Source organism: Patagioenas fasciata, chromosome Z, assembly GCF_037038585.1.
Source record: "Patagioenas fasciata isolate bPatFas1 chromosome Z, bPatFas1.hap1, whole genome shotgun sequence".
In the NCBI taxonomy this organism is placed as follows: Eukaryota; Metazoa; Chordata; class Aves; order Columbiformes; family Columbidae; genus Patagioenas; species Patagioenas fasciata.
In genome coordinates this window covers 24,167,718-24,184,371 of record NC_092560.1, presented here as the reverse complement: position 1 = coordinate 24,184,371, position 16,654 = coordinate 24,167,718, and the positions used below count along the sequence as shown (strand labels likewise).

General features: G+C 36.4%; 1 protein-coding gene across 3 annotated transcripts in view; it reads left to right on the top strand.

Annotated features, from left to right (window-relative positions):
• Nucleotides 1-15,696, top strand: part of UHRF2 (ubiquitin like with PHD and ring finger domains 2) — a 91,474-nt gene extending 75,778 nt beyond the window's left edge. For 2 of the 3 annotated variants that reach the window (XM_071802543.1, XM_065861007.2), the window contains 7 exons: nt 6,575-6,681; nt 8,708-8,870; nt 9,408-9,545; nt 10,350-10,473; nt 10,873-11,036; nt 12,938-13,036; nt 14,565-15,696. In XM_071802543.1, coding sequence (XP_071658644.1) covers nt 6,575-6,681; nt 8,708-8,870; nt 9,408-9,545; nt 10,350-10,473; nt 10,873-11,036; nt 12,938-13,036; nt 14,565-14,711 — 942 coding nt within the window. In that variant the 3' untranslated portion in view covers nt 14,712-15,696. The remainder of the gene's footprint in view (nt 1-6,574; nt 6,682-8,707; nt 8,871-9,407; nt 9,546-10,349; nt 10,474-10,872; nt 11,037-12,937; nt 13,037-14,564) is intronic. The other variant, XM_065861008.2, reaches the window with a different exon arrangement.
• The last annotated feature ends 958 nt before the right edge of the window (nt 15,697-16,654 follow it).

Genomic DNA, 16,654 nt, shown 5'->3' with positions numbered 1-16,654 from the left:
CTCTGTCTAGTGTGCATTGCACAGTGAAATAACTTGATCACTTCCACCAGTGCCAAAGGTCCAGTGCCAGTACTGTAGTGAATTGCATCCTTAAATGGCTTTAAATGCAGATCAAGTGGCAATAGGAGCCTCATGTCTGAGTCAGTGTCTTATATCCAAAGACCACGATGACTAACCCTTTATCTAGATGTGTACGTATTGACCTCCTGCTTCATCACCCAGCTTGCTGGGTATACCTGAACCCTGAATGCAGTGTGATCCCTGCTACAGAAAAGATTTAGTATCCTGTGTAGATTTTCTGAATTGTAATTCCATGCTATGTTATCAAGGGAGCAGTTTCTTTTAGATTGTCCCACCTGTTTTATAGAACTGAGAATCCAACATAGCAAGTCCGTTACAGCCATTAAGCTGAGGGTCTTTCTACTGAGAGTCACCTGTTTTGAGTATGTAGCTGAAAACCTGAAACTTGTTGTTTTCAAAAGCCCCACTGCTTTGGGACCTGCTTGGAGCTCCAATGTAATGTGGAAAAAAAAAAAAAAATATATATATATACATACACATATATATAGTATCTCACGGTACAACAGCTACCAAATATCTTCCTTTCCACTCAGATGTGTTATTTGTCCACTCTAGTAGTCTCCAATACAAAGGACATAATTGACATTCGTAGGGCAGTAGCTTTAATACTGATTTCTTCCCAGTGTTTCAGATTTGCAGGACAGCTCCTATTCTGCAACAGTCTCCTCTCCATTTTTTCTGTTATTCCATATTGTTAGCTTTCAGTCCATACAAAGTGCTAATTAATACTAAAAAATACCTTTCTTGCATTATTTTATGAATTTCATTGTCTCCCCTGTACCTGCATTATATTCAGAATTAACTATATGTTCTGAAAAGCCTTATGTTGTTACAAAGATGCTTTCTGTTTCTTTACTGCTAGTACTATATCTGTCGATGCAGTCTTGCCTGCCTATTTGCCAGCGTCTTTCATAATGGGGTGTGGTATGTGTGTCCATACCACTCCTATCTCGGCTTTTCCAAAGTTAATTTGCAGGACTTTGCACATCTGGTTGTTCCTAAAGCACTGAGGAACTCATTGACACAATGATAAAGCAGATTAAAAAGTAGAAATTAATGTTGACAGTGCTTATCAATGTGCCATTTAACTTTTTTTTCCCCATGCTTTCCAGGAAACATGCTGTTTGGAGTAGTGCCTTAGGTCAAGGACATAGGCCTTGGTTTCCGTTTGTGATTGCCTAACACACTGAGATAATTTTTTTCTGAAGTTCATACATTTTTCAAGAGATGTTAATCACATTAGTGCAATACATGGAGTATCATCAGTCTATTCCCTTAGTGAAATTCTGAAGGATTAGCGTAATTATACTAATCTTTGCTGTGTCAAACCATTAATTTCTTGCTGGACTTCATAGATATTTCAGATGCATACTTCTACAAATTAGTTCTTATCATATGACCATTTATTTAAATACAGGAAATAAAAGAGGGATGGAAGCAACAAATTCTGATTATATGTGCGGAGGCAAATGAATGTCAAAGTAAGCGCGTGTCTTTTAGATGGGCAAGATTTTCCTTGCTTTAACTATGATTATATTAGGCTAATGAAATTACTCATACAGGTTGCAGGAATTTGTTCCCTCAGAAGAACAGTCAATCAGCAATGTCCAACAGATCGTCAAAGATAATTATAATTAAAACGTGTTGTCTCAGAAAGCTGTTGTATCTCCTAAGTAATCTCCCACTACAGAAGAGGGTCTTTGACCTGAAAAGACTTTCTGTGTATTGTATCTTTAGTGAACCTGGTTTCAAGTCAGAACTGATTTTTAACAGACCAGAAGATTGGGTAGCCTGAATTGTTTACATGATAATGTTTAATTCAGAGGTCTAGAAATGCATAATTTTGGCCCCAAACCCTGAAAGGAATAAGAGAAAACTCAAAGTAGTGCACATACAGTAGTTGTCTACCACTTTCATTTGGGAGCTATTTTTCAAAATGTTGGCCTACTTCCATCACCTTTTAGCCACCTTGGACTGTTGCCTGCTTTGAAGCTCTGTCTTCTTTTTCAGAGATCCAGGTTGGCTCACACTAAAGGGTTAAATGTTTAAATCGTGGTGGAATATGCCACAATACTCGCACTTTCTTGCTGTCAAGCATGGTTGCAGGGAAGACTCAGAAACAGCGATTATGATATATGCAAGCTCTGCACTTAATACAAGCGTTTTTTTATTGATTTATAAATGAAGTATGTAACTGAGCCCTTCCTTTTTAATCGGCACCTTTTATGCAGCACTAAAACAAGAAATTATCAAAAAATAAATCAGACAATTGGGCAGATAGACCAATTCTGTCAGCACTTACGTGAATACAGACTTGTGAGACTTTAATGGAGATGAATGATGACATGATTCAGTTTCAGGTATCCCTACTATTAGAGAAAGAAAATCCTTTCAAATGTAATTGTCTGATAGTTAATATTTGTCTTTGATTTAATGACTTCATTTTAAAAGTTTTAATGTTATTTTTATTTTGCTTTGTCATATTAATCAAAATCTTAGCTTTTATTAATCACGTTTCACTGAGGTGAAGCTGATGAATTAAGGGGTTTATGAACTGATGAAATTTTGTGGTTTCTTTTATCAAAAAAGCTAGTAAGACTTTTTGTTGTTGTTCAGACTGAAGATTGTGTTCATAATAGTGTATTTTACTAGCTGATAAAAGCTATTTTTATGTATATGTTGGGACCAAACTTTGGAATCTGAGAAAAATACTAGAGGCGTTAATGGAAAGAAAAAATAATTGAGAGACAGCTTGAGATAACTGATGCTCCAGTAACTTGAAGTAGTTAATGTTCCTGTCAGCTGCTGCACAAAAGAAACCTGCAGAAATGTGGTTAAATGCTTAGGTAGAATTCAAAATCTTACTTTGTCCATTCTGTGTTATCTGTTTGTTGGACTTAAAACTGATCATGTAACAACAGTGAAATAGTGGAGAATGCTTTAATACAACTGACATTTCGTTATGTCTGAGGCTGACTGGGTTATAGTACTAGACCTTCAGGTTTATCTTCTACTCAATATAAGATACTGGGTCAATGTTACTGTGGCTGAAGTTAGTTTGCTCTATAACATGATCAAAATTTACAAACAGGACAGTTAAGAAATAACTTCATGGAGACAATGTAAGGAAAGGAGACATACAGAAGACATTAAGAGAATAACAAAGGTTTTACTCAGCTGTTGAAATAAAGTTTTGGTGCAAGGAAGTTGAATTAAGCTGTGGAAAGCAGAAGAGAAATGACAGTTACATATTTTAAGGTAAGAAAATGAGGAGAAGGTAGGAAGAAGGAAGAGAAGGGAAAAGCTGTGGCTGTTCAATAGCCTTTTTGACAGTTGTTTTGTTTCTTAAGAATATACATCAATCATTCCTTTTGCCAAATGTTTTCTTTGATGGTCGAATACAGAATTTACAGCAGTATCAGTATCGTAAGCTCTATTTTCTGGTCCTCTTGAGAGAAAAAGTATCTTTCCATCTTTACCTGCCACATAAAAGCTATCAGTTAAACATTGTTATGTGTAGTAGGAAGATCCTGCATTGTCTCTAGATAGAACTCAAAGCTGTTGAGAAATTGTCTTAGTGAGTCATTACTCATCAAAAGATCCCAAATAATAAGCTGTGTGGATATTCCTGGCATACTCCACTTCCAAACTAAAAATACCATCACCATGATGGAAGTAGCGTCTGTAGGTCTCCCATTAGGTCTCCAGACTACCAGTATCCCCATTTCACTTCTATGTGTCATGGGCTGTATTCATATCCACATTTTCTTTTCTCTAAGGACTTTCTGCATCACTTATTCTTGCCATTCTAGATTTTCTGTACGAGCACTTATGTATTCTCCTGAGCTTCCTTCCTCTCCTTGTTTAGGAATTGCTCTCATATCAGGGCTTCAAATGTCTTCATCCTGTCCAGATGAGTGCCCTGTATGGCAAGATCTCTGGCATTTTCTTCTGATTCTAGGAAATGTGTGTCTTTGTTCCCTTCTTTTTTTTTTTTTTTTTAATGTATCTATGTGAAATAAGTGAGTGTAGTTCTTCTGAGAAGTAGAGTGGAAACGAGCCTTCCTTATGCTGGGGGGTGTTAAAAGATGCCTCCATCTTGTTATTTGATCTGTAACGGTTATACTTCATAATTGTTCCATTTCTCCTCCATTTTTCTTTCCCTGGATTTCCAGTTTCCCCAAAATCCATATAGTTTTGGCTATTGATTCACAGAACACCTGGATAATTAAAGAGAAGGAAATGTAATTTAACAAGCGCAGAATCTGTTCCAGAGGTGAGCATGTATGCATAGGCCTTATACCCATGCTGTCCCTGTAAGCACAATGTCTTCTGATGGCCTCTGGTTAAAGAGTAGCACACAGAGAACCACTCAGTCCTTCTCTGAGCACATTGAGAGTTTGATGTTCTTAGACCTTTTACACTTAACTCATTTTCTGTTGAAGTGTGTTCCAGCAAGTAATTATGAACACTGTAGCATTTTTGCCTTCTCACTTGAGGATTTTTTGGGTTGAGTCTATAGTGATTTGTCCTTGATTTATGTTTGTCAGTTATGCCAAAAAAAAGTCTGTTCAGTATTTTCTTCTCGTGAGGATTGTTCTGCCTAGTTTAGTTGCTGATAAAAAAAAAGGTTGTCAAGAACCTCTCTTGTCTTGTAATAATTGTCTCCATTTTGCTTGTGTTTGTAGTGTTTGCGTCTTCCCTCTATTTTTTACATTGTTATATATATGTTATTTCAATATTTGTCTCTACATTATGTTCTAAAAAGAGGGGGGAATCACCTTCCAGTTTCAGTTTATTTCTGCTTGTACATGAAAAAAGTCTTAGCAGTTTTTCCCACTTTGCCACACCATGAACATGTGTTCAGTTTCTTCCTTGTTATGAACCCTAAATCATTCTGTATTCATCCCTTTCCAAGATACATCTTTCTGGTTTTCTGAACTTGGTAAAAGCTTCTTATTCAATGTTAAAATGGAACTGGTTTGAATGGGCCAGATTCATCAAGCAAATCCAACCCTATTCATATTCTCACAATCATCTTTGTATGATCTGGGCATTTAGTTTGCTTTGATGATCACTGAAAAATTAAACATAGCTCAATTCTATGATATCTTATTTTAGACAATTAATTTGATGACCTTTCTTAGTAAATAGTTCTTGTCTTGTTGGTCTTCCATTCTTTTGGAGTTGTTTCATATATTGTCCTCATACAACACCATTTAATTTGTTATTTTTTTTGAGATTAATTAAGCAGAGTAAGTCGACTGTTTTAAGAAGGGTATAGCAGAGTTTATACATGTCTTTGTTAGAATTTGAGTATTTTTTTTAACTTCATAGCAGTTGCTTGTATCTAGATAAATGTTGAACGAGAAAAATTGCAGCTGAATTTGTTAGGTTTTCCCTACACAGAATAAAACAAACGTAATACCTATAACTAGTCTGTGGCCTTGTTCAACCACCATTTCTCTTCCTAACTTTCTCTTTTTCTGCTGTTGTCAGTTATGAAATATCTGTAACAGTCTTGCAATGGATCCTTAATAATATCAGACTTTTAATAGTGGTAAGAAATTGACTAAATTTTACTATTGGGTACAAGTGTGTAAAGATTTTTGCTATAAAAATTCATATAAGCATTATTTTAATATTTAGTATTTATCTTCTAGTATTGCATCACGCTTTCTACAAAATTTGCATCACCAAAGAGAGATCTTATTGAATATATTTGTAAAATATATGTATTTCTAGAAATACTTCAACTTTCCAGGAGTAATATGAATTTCTATGAGATATTTCCCAAATAAAATAGTAATACTGGCTTTACTTCTGTGTATGTAGATTTTGACTGGTTTTACAGTTCATAGTAAAAGATTTTATCCACCTTCATCAATTTAAAGAGAATTTTATGTAGGAAATATACTACGGAATTGTATCGGCTTACAAAATGCAAATCTAAATGAGTTTAAGCTTGTACTAGTTCAGAAGAGCTGTGATTATTATTGCATTTAAAACATGTGCCTTGTATGTAAGACAGAGCTGTTTGTACTTATTGGCACTTAGTCCTTGCACAAGCTGAAGTGATCCCTCAAAGGTGTTTATTATGTATTTTACGAACATGATATTCTTGTAAACTGAATGAAAGCTCTAGAGCAAGTAACCACTTGCTAGAATGTGTTCCTTTTGTAAGATTTTTTTTTAAAATGTCTTTTTAAAAGATGGGAAAGTCTACTTTTTAAGGCAGGCAGTTTTTTAATAAGGATTTTCTGATGAATATGTGACTTCCAGACCAGTAGCTTTGTGCTGGCACAGCTACTGTAAAACGACAGTGACACTGAAGTGAAATACACAGCCTTCCATGCCTTGGAATATAGTTTTTCTCTGACTGAGTAAACAGAACAAATAAAATTGCATTGTTTGTTTGTTGGTTTGTTGTTTCTTTTTAAATTATGTTACTTTACTTTGAAGTGTTAAAACAAAGGATAATCTTCTTGCACAGGATCGAGGGGATGAATTCACTTACACTGGGAGTGGAGGGAGAGATCTTTCTGGCAATAAAAGGATTGGGGAGCATTCATTTGATCAGACATTAACACACATGAATAGGTAAGTTTTGAAGACAAAATTAAAAAGTATTCCAGGAAACAAGCTGGGTTGTAGTGTTTTAATTTAAAACTAGTATTTTTCTGTATTCATTCACTCCTGTACGTGCTGCTTTGGTAATCGGTGGTGCCCCTTGCTGCTAAGAGGCATTTTATTGAGTGTTATCTTTTGTTGATTTAAAGAAACACTTGCACCTCAATGAAATACCTTGTTGTGTTGCAGGTGCAGGTTGTGATCATGTCTATGGTTGAAATTGTCCTACAATTTGCTTCAGAGGACTTTGTTAATTTAATTGGAAGTTTGTCGAAACTCTTGGGTGGAAGATTTTTCTCTTTTGGGTGCTTCTTTTTAAGTTTCTTCTTCAATAGTTAAATCAATTATCAAATTTAGGTGGGAAGAAAGCATGTTCTTTTTCCTATGTTAAAAGTGATCTTTCCTACTTTGCTAGCCCTTTCTTCCATCATAGCTTTCTATGAAAAGCAAGGAATTAGGGTGTTGCTTTACCAAAAACAGCTGCTTGGAAAAGAAAATATATGTCCAAAATAGGGATTAGATGTTTACTTACAATATTTTTGCGTCCTCTAAAAGCCTGCCTGGATGAAGTGTTCATCCACTTCTATTTTAACGAGCATTATCTCTGTTATGCAACTGACCACTTAACACTTGTGGGGTGCTGAGATTGACTGAGACCTTTCAACTGCCAGATCTGTGTTTAGATATGATGTGCTGCTGTCGAGCAGAGTTTTGAGGGACTCTTTCAAGCTTTTTGGTGGTATTTAGAGGAAAGAGAGGAAGAGCCTCACTTGGATGCTGAGAAAGGAAGGGACGGGGGAGAGAGAGGATGTGATGTGAACAAGAAGGTGGAAGCAGGTTTGAGCAATAGGTTTACAAGTATATTGAGTGAATAGAGCAAACTTGCTCTGGGAAACAGAATGAAAAGCTGGAATCCTGAGTCTTAGCATTTCTTGTCTCTTAGCAAACAAGAAATCCACCAGCAAAGCTTGCCTTCTATCTTTGCAGGCATTGGTGCACGTGGAGTATAAGAAGGTGCTGCTCTCAGTTACTGATTTGGATACAAGTTTTCAAGCACTTTGCTGAAGGTTATGATGATTCCATGTAGTTGAATCAGAATTGGTTTTTGCTCGTCCATATATTTTTCCTTTCTTAGGTTTTGTTTTCATGGAAGAAATATTTTCAAAAGTCAGCACTGTATGTGTGGCTCTTTCTGTTCTGTACAATGTGTATTTTATGCTCATGCCACAGCTGTTTATACACCATAATATTTCCTCTGAGATACGTAGTTTGAGTCTGATTCTGAAGGGTTTTCAATCCCTGGCCAAATGAGGCTCTGGTAGTGGAAATACTGTTTATTATGGCACCTTGACCTAGCAGGTATTCATACTGTCTTGCTCCAGGTTTCTAAAATAGTGTCTTCATGTAGTTAGTGAATACAGGGGTTGAGTCCTTGCGTCAACTGCTATCATTTAACTTCTATTCTGAGGCAATTTCTGTATTGTGCGAGAGATTTCAGTTACTTGGATTTTTTTGGATGGATATTATGTATTTTTTCTCTGTAATGTTCATCATATTCATTACTTTTGTGCAAACGCTTAAAAAAAACTTAAAATCTGCAGTTAATGGAAAAAAAGCTATAGGTAAAATTTGCCTTGTGTTGTAATTTTTTTTTTTTAATTCCCTCGATGCTATCTGGGAAGGGGTTATTTTTGAAAATGATGAATACTGAATCTAAAAGGATTGCTTTGTGTTATTTAACAATATCAGAGTTTTCATCTGGAACCTTGACACCAAAGTATTTCGTGTTCCCGTTTTTTTTTCTTACCATACGTGGTAGCAAGGATCTCATTGCTTCAATCAACAGATTTTTGAGAACTAATGTAATCGTGTCATACCTATTTCCCTTGTCTAATTATGCTTTATCAAGCATCATAGAACTCTTCTGTATATCCTATAACACCTGCAGAACTAACGTAAGCAATCTAGTTTATGAAGATTTGAAATCTCTTTCTAGGGCATTGGCCCTTAACTGCGATGCCCCACTGGATGATAAAAATGGAGCAGAGTCTAAGAACTGGAGAGCTGGTAAGCCAGTCAGAGTAGTGCGCAGCTCAAAAGGACGGCGGATCAGCAAATATGCCCCTGAGGAAGGCAACAGATATGATGGCATTTACAAGGTATTCTGATTTCTACCAAGTGCAATGTAACTTTTTTCTTCAGATATTTTTAAAAGTCTCGTTTGTGTTACATTGCAAATTCTTCATTATTACTTAAAATAAAGAATTATTTTTTCTCCATGATAGCTTTTTAGCCCTAACTTGTTCTGCAGAGAACACAAACGAAATTATTCAGAGCAGTGATAATAGAATGCAATCCATAATAGGAGATAAAAAGTTAAATATGTAAGCTACTTTGTATGTGCTTACTGAGTCACATTCATCCCTAGAAATCAAATTATTTTCTCACTCCTTCCAACTGTTTCCCAGCTTTTTCTGCATGCAATGACTTCTCAGCATCTGAAATAAAGGTATGTGCCTTTTAAGAGCACTGTATTTATCAGAAATACAAAAATTTTGCACCTGAGGGAAGAGTTGCTGTATAATAGTAATTTATAGCTTACTCTTCTCATTTCTCCTTCAACAATTAAAGCATGACTATATGAATGTGTTTGGCTTGTGATAAAAACATGGCAGTAATTTTATATTATGCTTTAGGTGGTGAAATATTGGCCAGAAATTGGAAAATGTGGATTTTTAGTTTGGCGCTATCTTCTGAGGAGAGATGATGTTGAGCCTGCACCTTGGACTTCAGAAGGAATTGAGCGGTCAAAGAAACTGGGTCTGAGTGTACAGGTTTGGAATCAGGACTCACAGAGTTGTGTTTATCCTCAGTTCCAACAGACGCATTCCAGAAATAAAAATCAGCTAAATCAAACCCCCATGTTTTTTTCCTGTACTTCAGTGCGGCAGGATTTAATGCCAAAAAGCGCTACACGTTATCTGCAAACTGAGAGAATCCTGTAATAGTGACATGGCAGAAAGAACGGTGATTGATCTCTGCCTTAGCAGTAAATTGGTTTGCATGTACGGATTGGAAAATTAAGAGTTTGAAACCAGTTTTGTGATCCTTAGGCTGGAAAGGATTTCTACAAACAGCTATTGTTACAGTTGAGTTTGTCTGAAAAATCAAAAAACCTTTCCTTTTTTATGTATTTTTCTCTCCATGAGAGGAGTTTGTGTAGATAGTGTATTCCAGGCACAGAAATAAACTGACCCATGAGGACCGGTGGATGAAAAGAATTAATATACTGTTTCTTTCTCAGCAAGGCATGGTATATCTTACAGTATATCAACTTTGCCTAACTGATTTATATAGTTGTAAGGAAATAGATATGGCTATTGGGTTGCTTTTAATGTGATGAAGTCTAGATTCGACTCTTTGACTTGAATACACTTTCTTAATAATAGATACTAATTTAAATGTGTTCCACATCATGCAGGGCTTTAAAATTATTTTGTGGTTACTTCAGTAGTTAGTCACAGGGTTTTAAAGTCCTTTAGAAATTAGTGTTGTTGCCTGTATTTCAGTGGGTGTTGTTTTAAATCTATGCTTTTTCTTTTCTTTTTTTCTTCTTGCCCTTTTATATTTTACTTTAGTATCCAGAAGGTTATTTGGAAGCCATGGCTAGTAAGGAGAAGAAGGATAAAGTTAAAAAGCAGACAGTGAAACAGGAGCCAACCAGCCAGAGTAATGGAAACCAGAAAAGGACAATTGATGATGGTATTTCTTGCTACTATTTTAGCATTCGTCAGCAGAGTCTGTCATGTTATTAAGCCAGTAGCGTGAGAACTTGGCGAAAGTGTGAAGTTGTTTGGAATACTAATGTAAACTGATAAGCGTGTGCTCTGTAATTAAGTAGTAGTGTAGGCATCTTATCCTATTTACTACTATTATGGGCTTTTTTCTCTTAAACTCTGTAGAAAAATGGACAGTCTTCTGTGCAAGTGTGTGCTGCAGTCCAAACCAATGATGAACGGTATGGGTTGGAGTAGGGATTTGATTGCCACATTTTATGAGCATAGATCACATTTTAGCCTTCTAGAAACAGTTTCATCTTCCCCTTTTATTAGTTCGAACTAATGCTCTGTTGTTACTGCATATGATGGTCATAATCTTAAGCAGGTATAGAGGAACCTATGAATACACCCAAAGCCATGAGGACGGGAGATGGAGGGAAAGGAGAGGCTTTCCAGCTGACCCAAGAGCAGCAATGGCTGATTAGAGAAGACTGTATGAACCAGAAACTGTGGGATGAAGTACTTGCTTCTCTTAAGGAAGGACCAGTATGTTTGCTGCATGTGTAATTTTTAATATTTATTTTTTCTTTAGACTGTTCTAAGTCTTGATTCTCTCTTAAAACCTAATTTTCTTATTGAACTTTTTCTGAATACAGATTGTGTCTAGCATTATTTTCATTTCTAAGATTTTGATTTCAAGAAAATAATCCTTGCTTATATGATTTGTTGTTGATGGCTGGGTTTATACCTGTGTAACAACACAGAGCTTTTTTTGCACAAAAAATGTTTTGAAGTTAGAAATAGTTTTGTTTTTTTTTTTTTTTTAATTTCCAAAGGGAGAATGTTTTCTCTGAAACTATAAATGTATTTTATGCTGTGCTGATGTGAGAAATCAGACATAAAGAAAGATGGTTCTAGTCACTACTTTTTAGACAGAAAGGATTTGTATAACAGTAAATACAGTTTGCTTGCTTCATTTAAGAAGATAGAAGCATTGTCATTTTCAAATTTAAATATTAAATGAAAATATTTTAATCCAAACCTATTAACAGATTATCCCACTCTGTAGAGAGGGAACCTTACACAGGAGAAAAAGATACGTTTCTCCCCCTAAGTGTAATGAAAATAGCAAGAATAGCTCAAGATTTAAAAGCGTGTAAACACTAGCATAAAAAAGTCCACTAAAGGAATATCTCCTGAAATAGTATGTCTTTAGGTGATAATTAATCTTACCAATGTCAAGTTCATAGTTACTTTAGCTGTTTTGCAGAAAAAATCAAGTCGCTAAGAAGTTAAAATAGCTTGATAAAACTCATCTCACTGAAAAACAAACGGTTGGTTGGAAGATGGATATCTAAAAATGGGCATACATAATTAGTTTATTTAATAATTACCATTGGCTATTTATGGTGCTTCTGTAGCAGAAAAAACATCTACGGCTTCCTGTTCTTCCAGTTACACCACCAGTTTTTGCTATAATGCTGCTGCAGTTGTCTTTATGTAAGAAATGACCATGAAAAGTTATTAGCTGTTGTCTGTCTTCTATCCAGTGTCTGTAATGACTAGAAGGAATTTCAGATTTTAAAATTGTGCATGATGACAGGCAGCAGAGATATGTCTTTGTAAAAAGCAGAAGACAGTAATTTAAAAGCAGTTGAGTTACTGAGAATTAATTTTTCTCTAGTTTCCTATCCATGATTTTGGTAAGGTTTCCATTTGGTTGCCACTGAAGCTAATGGGAATCCCTGGTAGATGTGGGCCACTACTGTGAAAATGTAAATCTTTGTGCTTGAAACAACCACCTTCCCTTTTAACTGAATAAAATGGTTTAAGATAAATCTGATATCTTAAAAAGTATTACAAAGAGCCATATTTTGATTACTCATAGATCTGTTTTTCTTGCATTCTTAAGATGTTTAGAGATGACCGACATGCCAGAGCTAAGCATGCTTGTGTGTGTAAAACACCTGATACAAATGTGTCTTGAGATGCCTTGGAGATGCCCTGAGAAGGTTTAAAAAAGGTGGATTTACACACTGCAGAGAATTTGGCCTGTGAAGAGAAGAAGCCATTAGGTTAGCTGTGACCAGTAAGCACAGGAGGAGGTGCAGAAGTTCCCTTGGCAGAGACATTTCAGGGGCATAGACATTTCTAGCAGAAGTTACTAAACGCAGTTACTAAATTTTCTGACCTTTACTAGCCCTGCAGTCTGCTTCATTTTGTTTTAGCAATAGTCATACAAACGAGTAAATAATCTTTAAACCATTAGTTCTCTGATTTGTGGAAGAGTAGGGAAATTAAGTGATTACAAACCTGCTTCCTGATTACTTTTAGAAAGCTGCAGTCATGGATAAGAACTTCTGAAAGTTTATCCTCTCTATGTAATAAGTGGCATCTATGAGAACTGTAATAGAGTTTGTCGTCTTTATTCCTTTGCTGTACTCTAGAATTTTCTGAAGAAACTGGAACAGTCCTTTATGTGTGTCTGCTGCCAGGAGCTGGTTTTCCAGCCAGTGACAACAGAGTGCCTACACAACGTCTGCAAAGTAAGAACAAGCTTGGTCTTGCTCTGGGCTGTTTTCTTGGTTCTGAGTCACCGGTCACCAAAAGCCATGTGTATTTTAGAAAGACATGATTATTGCCTAACATTCTGCAAAAACATGCAACAAGTTTTCATTCAGTGATTGCTGTATAACCTTAATTTTAGCTAATGAAGAGTGAAAGTACGTTTAGTATAATACCTGGTAGACATAATGAATGGACTTTACCATTGCTGTCATTCTGTTCTGATAGTGGTATTACACTAGGAATAGGTTTAGTCCAGGAGCCAGATGTTGGTACAGCAACCATAATTTAATTTTACACAGTTAAGGAATAAAACCAGATTATATAGTTGAGTAACACTCTTAGTTAAAAGGATACAGTGTAAATACAATAAAAATATTCGTGTTTATTCAGAAGAAGTTACCTTATCTTGTTATTCTTGGCATTGTTTATGTTTGATAGGAGGGCCATATAAGTCAATTTATAACTTTCGTATTTAAAGTCTTGATCAGCTGGATATAATGTAAGGAGATGAACTCCAGTTTGTATTGAAGTTAATTTTTGTAGTACAGGTGTGCATATTTGAACTGTACCTGCCATTTCTAGTCTTTCTGCCTAAGAGCCTAAAAGGACACAGACTTTTGTCATCCTAGTACAGTATCTGATAATACAAGTTTGCTGTTGAAGATGATATGTATCACTCCAATAAAAATCACCATGTTATGAGTGGCCTGCACACATGGAATTATGATAATCCTTAAAAAACCTAAAAAATGTTATGAAGGGGTTAATATTTAGAATTATGGAAACTGGAAAAACAAGGAAAAGAGAAAGCTGAGTGGCAACAAACTTGGAGAGGACAAAATATAAATATGTCAGTAAATATTTGAATATATGAAATAACATCTAGTGAAAGTTGTAAGGAATATTTTGATAGTAAGCTGCTATGGCTGTTTATGCGCAGATGTGCCCTGATACATTTCTGATATTCAGTTCACGTGCTTGTGCTTTCTGCGGCCTGTGGTAATGCAGTAACGAGGGCAGCACTGGTGATAATGTGTTAGAAATTGTGTTATCCTATATACATCTTTAAGGCTTAACTGAATGTCATCTGACGAAGTAGATGGAGATTGTTACGTAAACAACATACCTGGTATATTTGCCTCCTCTTGCAGTGAAGGTCTGGAAAACCATAGCAATCTAACCAGGAAGCTAGAAAGAAGCTGTAGATGTGGCTGTGATTAACAGGAAGGCACCAGTGGAAAAGAAGGGGAAAATCTCAGTAGTGATTTGTTTTAGTTCCTCCCAAGCTCAGCGTCTCAATTCCCAGCCCAGAGCAGAAATCCTTTGTTTAGGACATTTTAGTTTTACAGAGGTAGGTACCAGAGGGCTTGAGGATGACTTCCTTTTTTCTGGTAGTGCAGCAGATTGCATCTTTGGTTTATAGTGGTTCCTTAGTTTTTTCTGGTTAAGCTGTCAGTCTGAAACAAAGTTCTCACACTTTGTTTTTCTGTCTCTGTAATGTCCTAGAGTTGTTTACAGCGCTCCTTCAGAGCTGAAGTCTTCACCTGCCCTGCCTGCCGCTATGACCTGGGGAAGGGCTACACCATGGCTCCCAACAAGATACTGCAGACGCTACTGGACCAGTTCTTCCCTGGTTACAGTAAAGGACGATGATGCGCTCAGATCCTTCCGTACTTCTCACAGTGACTTTATAGACAGTAAAGGGGATAAACATGGGAATACAACAGTGGACCAGACAGCTTGATGGGACTCAATGTATTGTCACATTTTGAAGCACCTAACCCTCTTCCCCTCATAGCCGTCTTTCTGGTGTAGCGAGAACTCTAATTTTCAGCTGTCTTTTAACATCAAGGGTAGTTTTGGCCAGTTAACAAATAGTTTTTAGAGAAAATTAAAAAAAAAAAAAAAAAAAAAAAAGAAAGAAGAAGCCTCAGCTCTTACTGGCCCAGCTGATGCTTAATTTATGATTTTGGTTTTTTGTAACTACCTCAGGACAGAGGAGTATAAATTGTGGGGATGACAAAAAGTTTGTGAAGTTTTAGCTACACACTGCCTCTTGAATATTAGTTGTGCCTGGTCCATGTGGTTTCATTTATGAAAAAAAAAAAGAAAAATACAAACCAAAACAAAAACCCGCAAAAAACAGAGACAGCACTTAAGCCAGCTGGATGAAAGAACAGCAAATTCTGTGGTGTGCATAATCCCTTTTTGTCTTTTTCCTCCATTATGCTGTTTTTTTTTTTTTGCAAGAAGAGGCTGATTTTTAGTCTATTTTTGTGAGCTTCATTGTGCTTTTCTTGTATCTTATGCAAGTTGACTACTAATGACTAATGAGAACAATATGAATGCATTGTTGCTGCATTAGTGTAAAGTGATCTGTGTTTTTTGCACTTAAAGAGGGTATTCAAGACACTCTAGTTGTGTAAAAAATATTTCATATAAAAAAGCGCCACTTCTGTATTAGTTAAACTGTATGCTTTTAGTAGGTCTTGTATCAGTGGCAATACATCTACATGACATTGAAGGCAGTGCTAGCTTGGAGAGGGTTCAAATCGCTTCATATTGTGATCTGAAATTTTATATACAATATATTCCCCCCCAAAAATAAACCTTATTAAATATTTTATGATTCAGAAAAGTTGCTAATTTTGTTTTTACTATTATCCACTTATTTAAATAATAACATTCTTATAGAATTTTTTTTCAGCTTACTAAATACTTTCTCTAGGTAGGCTTCTAATTTTTCAGACATGAGACTTTATATTCCTTAATCTGTTTCTTAATGAAAAAAACATTGTTAATGAAGAAATAAAACCCAGCCTTACATCGCTATACATGGGCGCATGCATACCCTGTAGCAGCAGCTGTCATGTAGCTGCTGTGGTCTCTTCTGAGCTTGCTGTGGGTGCCCTGTGCAGCGATCCGTCAGGGATTCCCACCATAGGCATGAGGACACACTGACAGCCTGTAGCCTGCAAAGCAAGCATATACAGAAGTACATATGGAAGCATGTATGCCATTTTTAGTAACTGAAGATCTTGCCCTTACCCTGGTGGGGTAATGAAGCAGACACTGAGATGCAAATGGCAGTGCCCTTGTTTGTGGCTGGAAGTTAGCTTAATGGCTTATTCACTTCATCTGAAAGAAGTAACTTCTCTCTCCCCATTCTTACCCTCATTCTACTTAGGAATTCAGTTGCATCCAAAATACATACTGCTGGTACTATCTGTATAGTCATATATCAGAAAAACAGGTGTTGGTGAACAGTTTTGAAAGATTCAGTAGCTAAAGGGGACCCACAAGAAAGCTGGAGAAGGACTTCTTACAAGGCCATGTGGTGATAGGACAAGGCTTTAAACTGGGAGTAGATTTGGATTAGATAAGGAGAAATTCTTCACCTTGAGGGTGGTGAGGCACTGGAATAGGCTACCAAGAGAAGCTGTGGATGCCCCATCCCTGGAAGTGTTCAAGGCCAGGTTGGAAGGGGGGCTTTGAGCAACCTGGTCTGGTGGAAGGTGACCCCAGGCATGGCAGGAGAGTTGGAATTACATGATCTTTAAGGTCCCTTCTAACCCAAACCATTCAAATGATTCTGT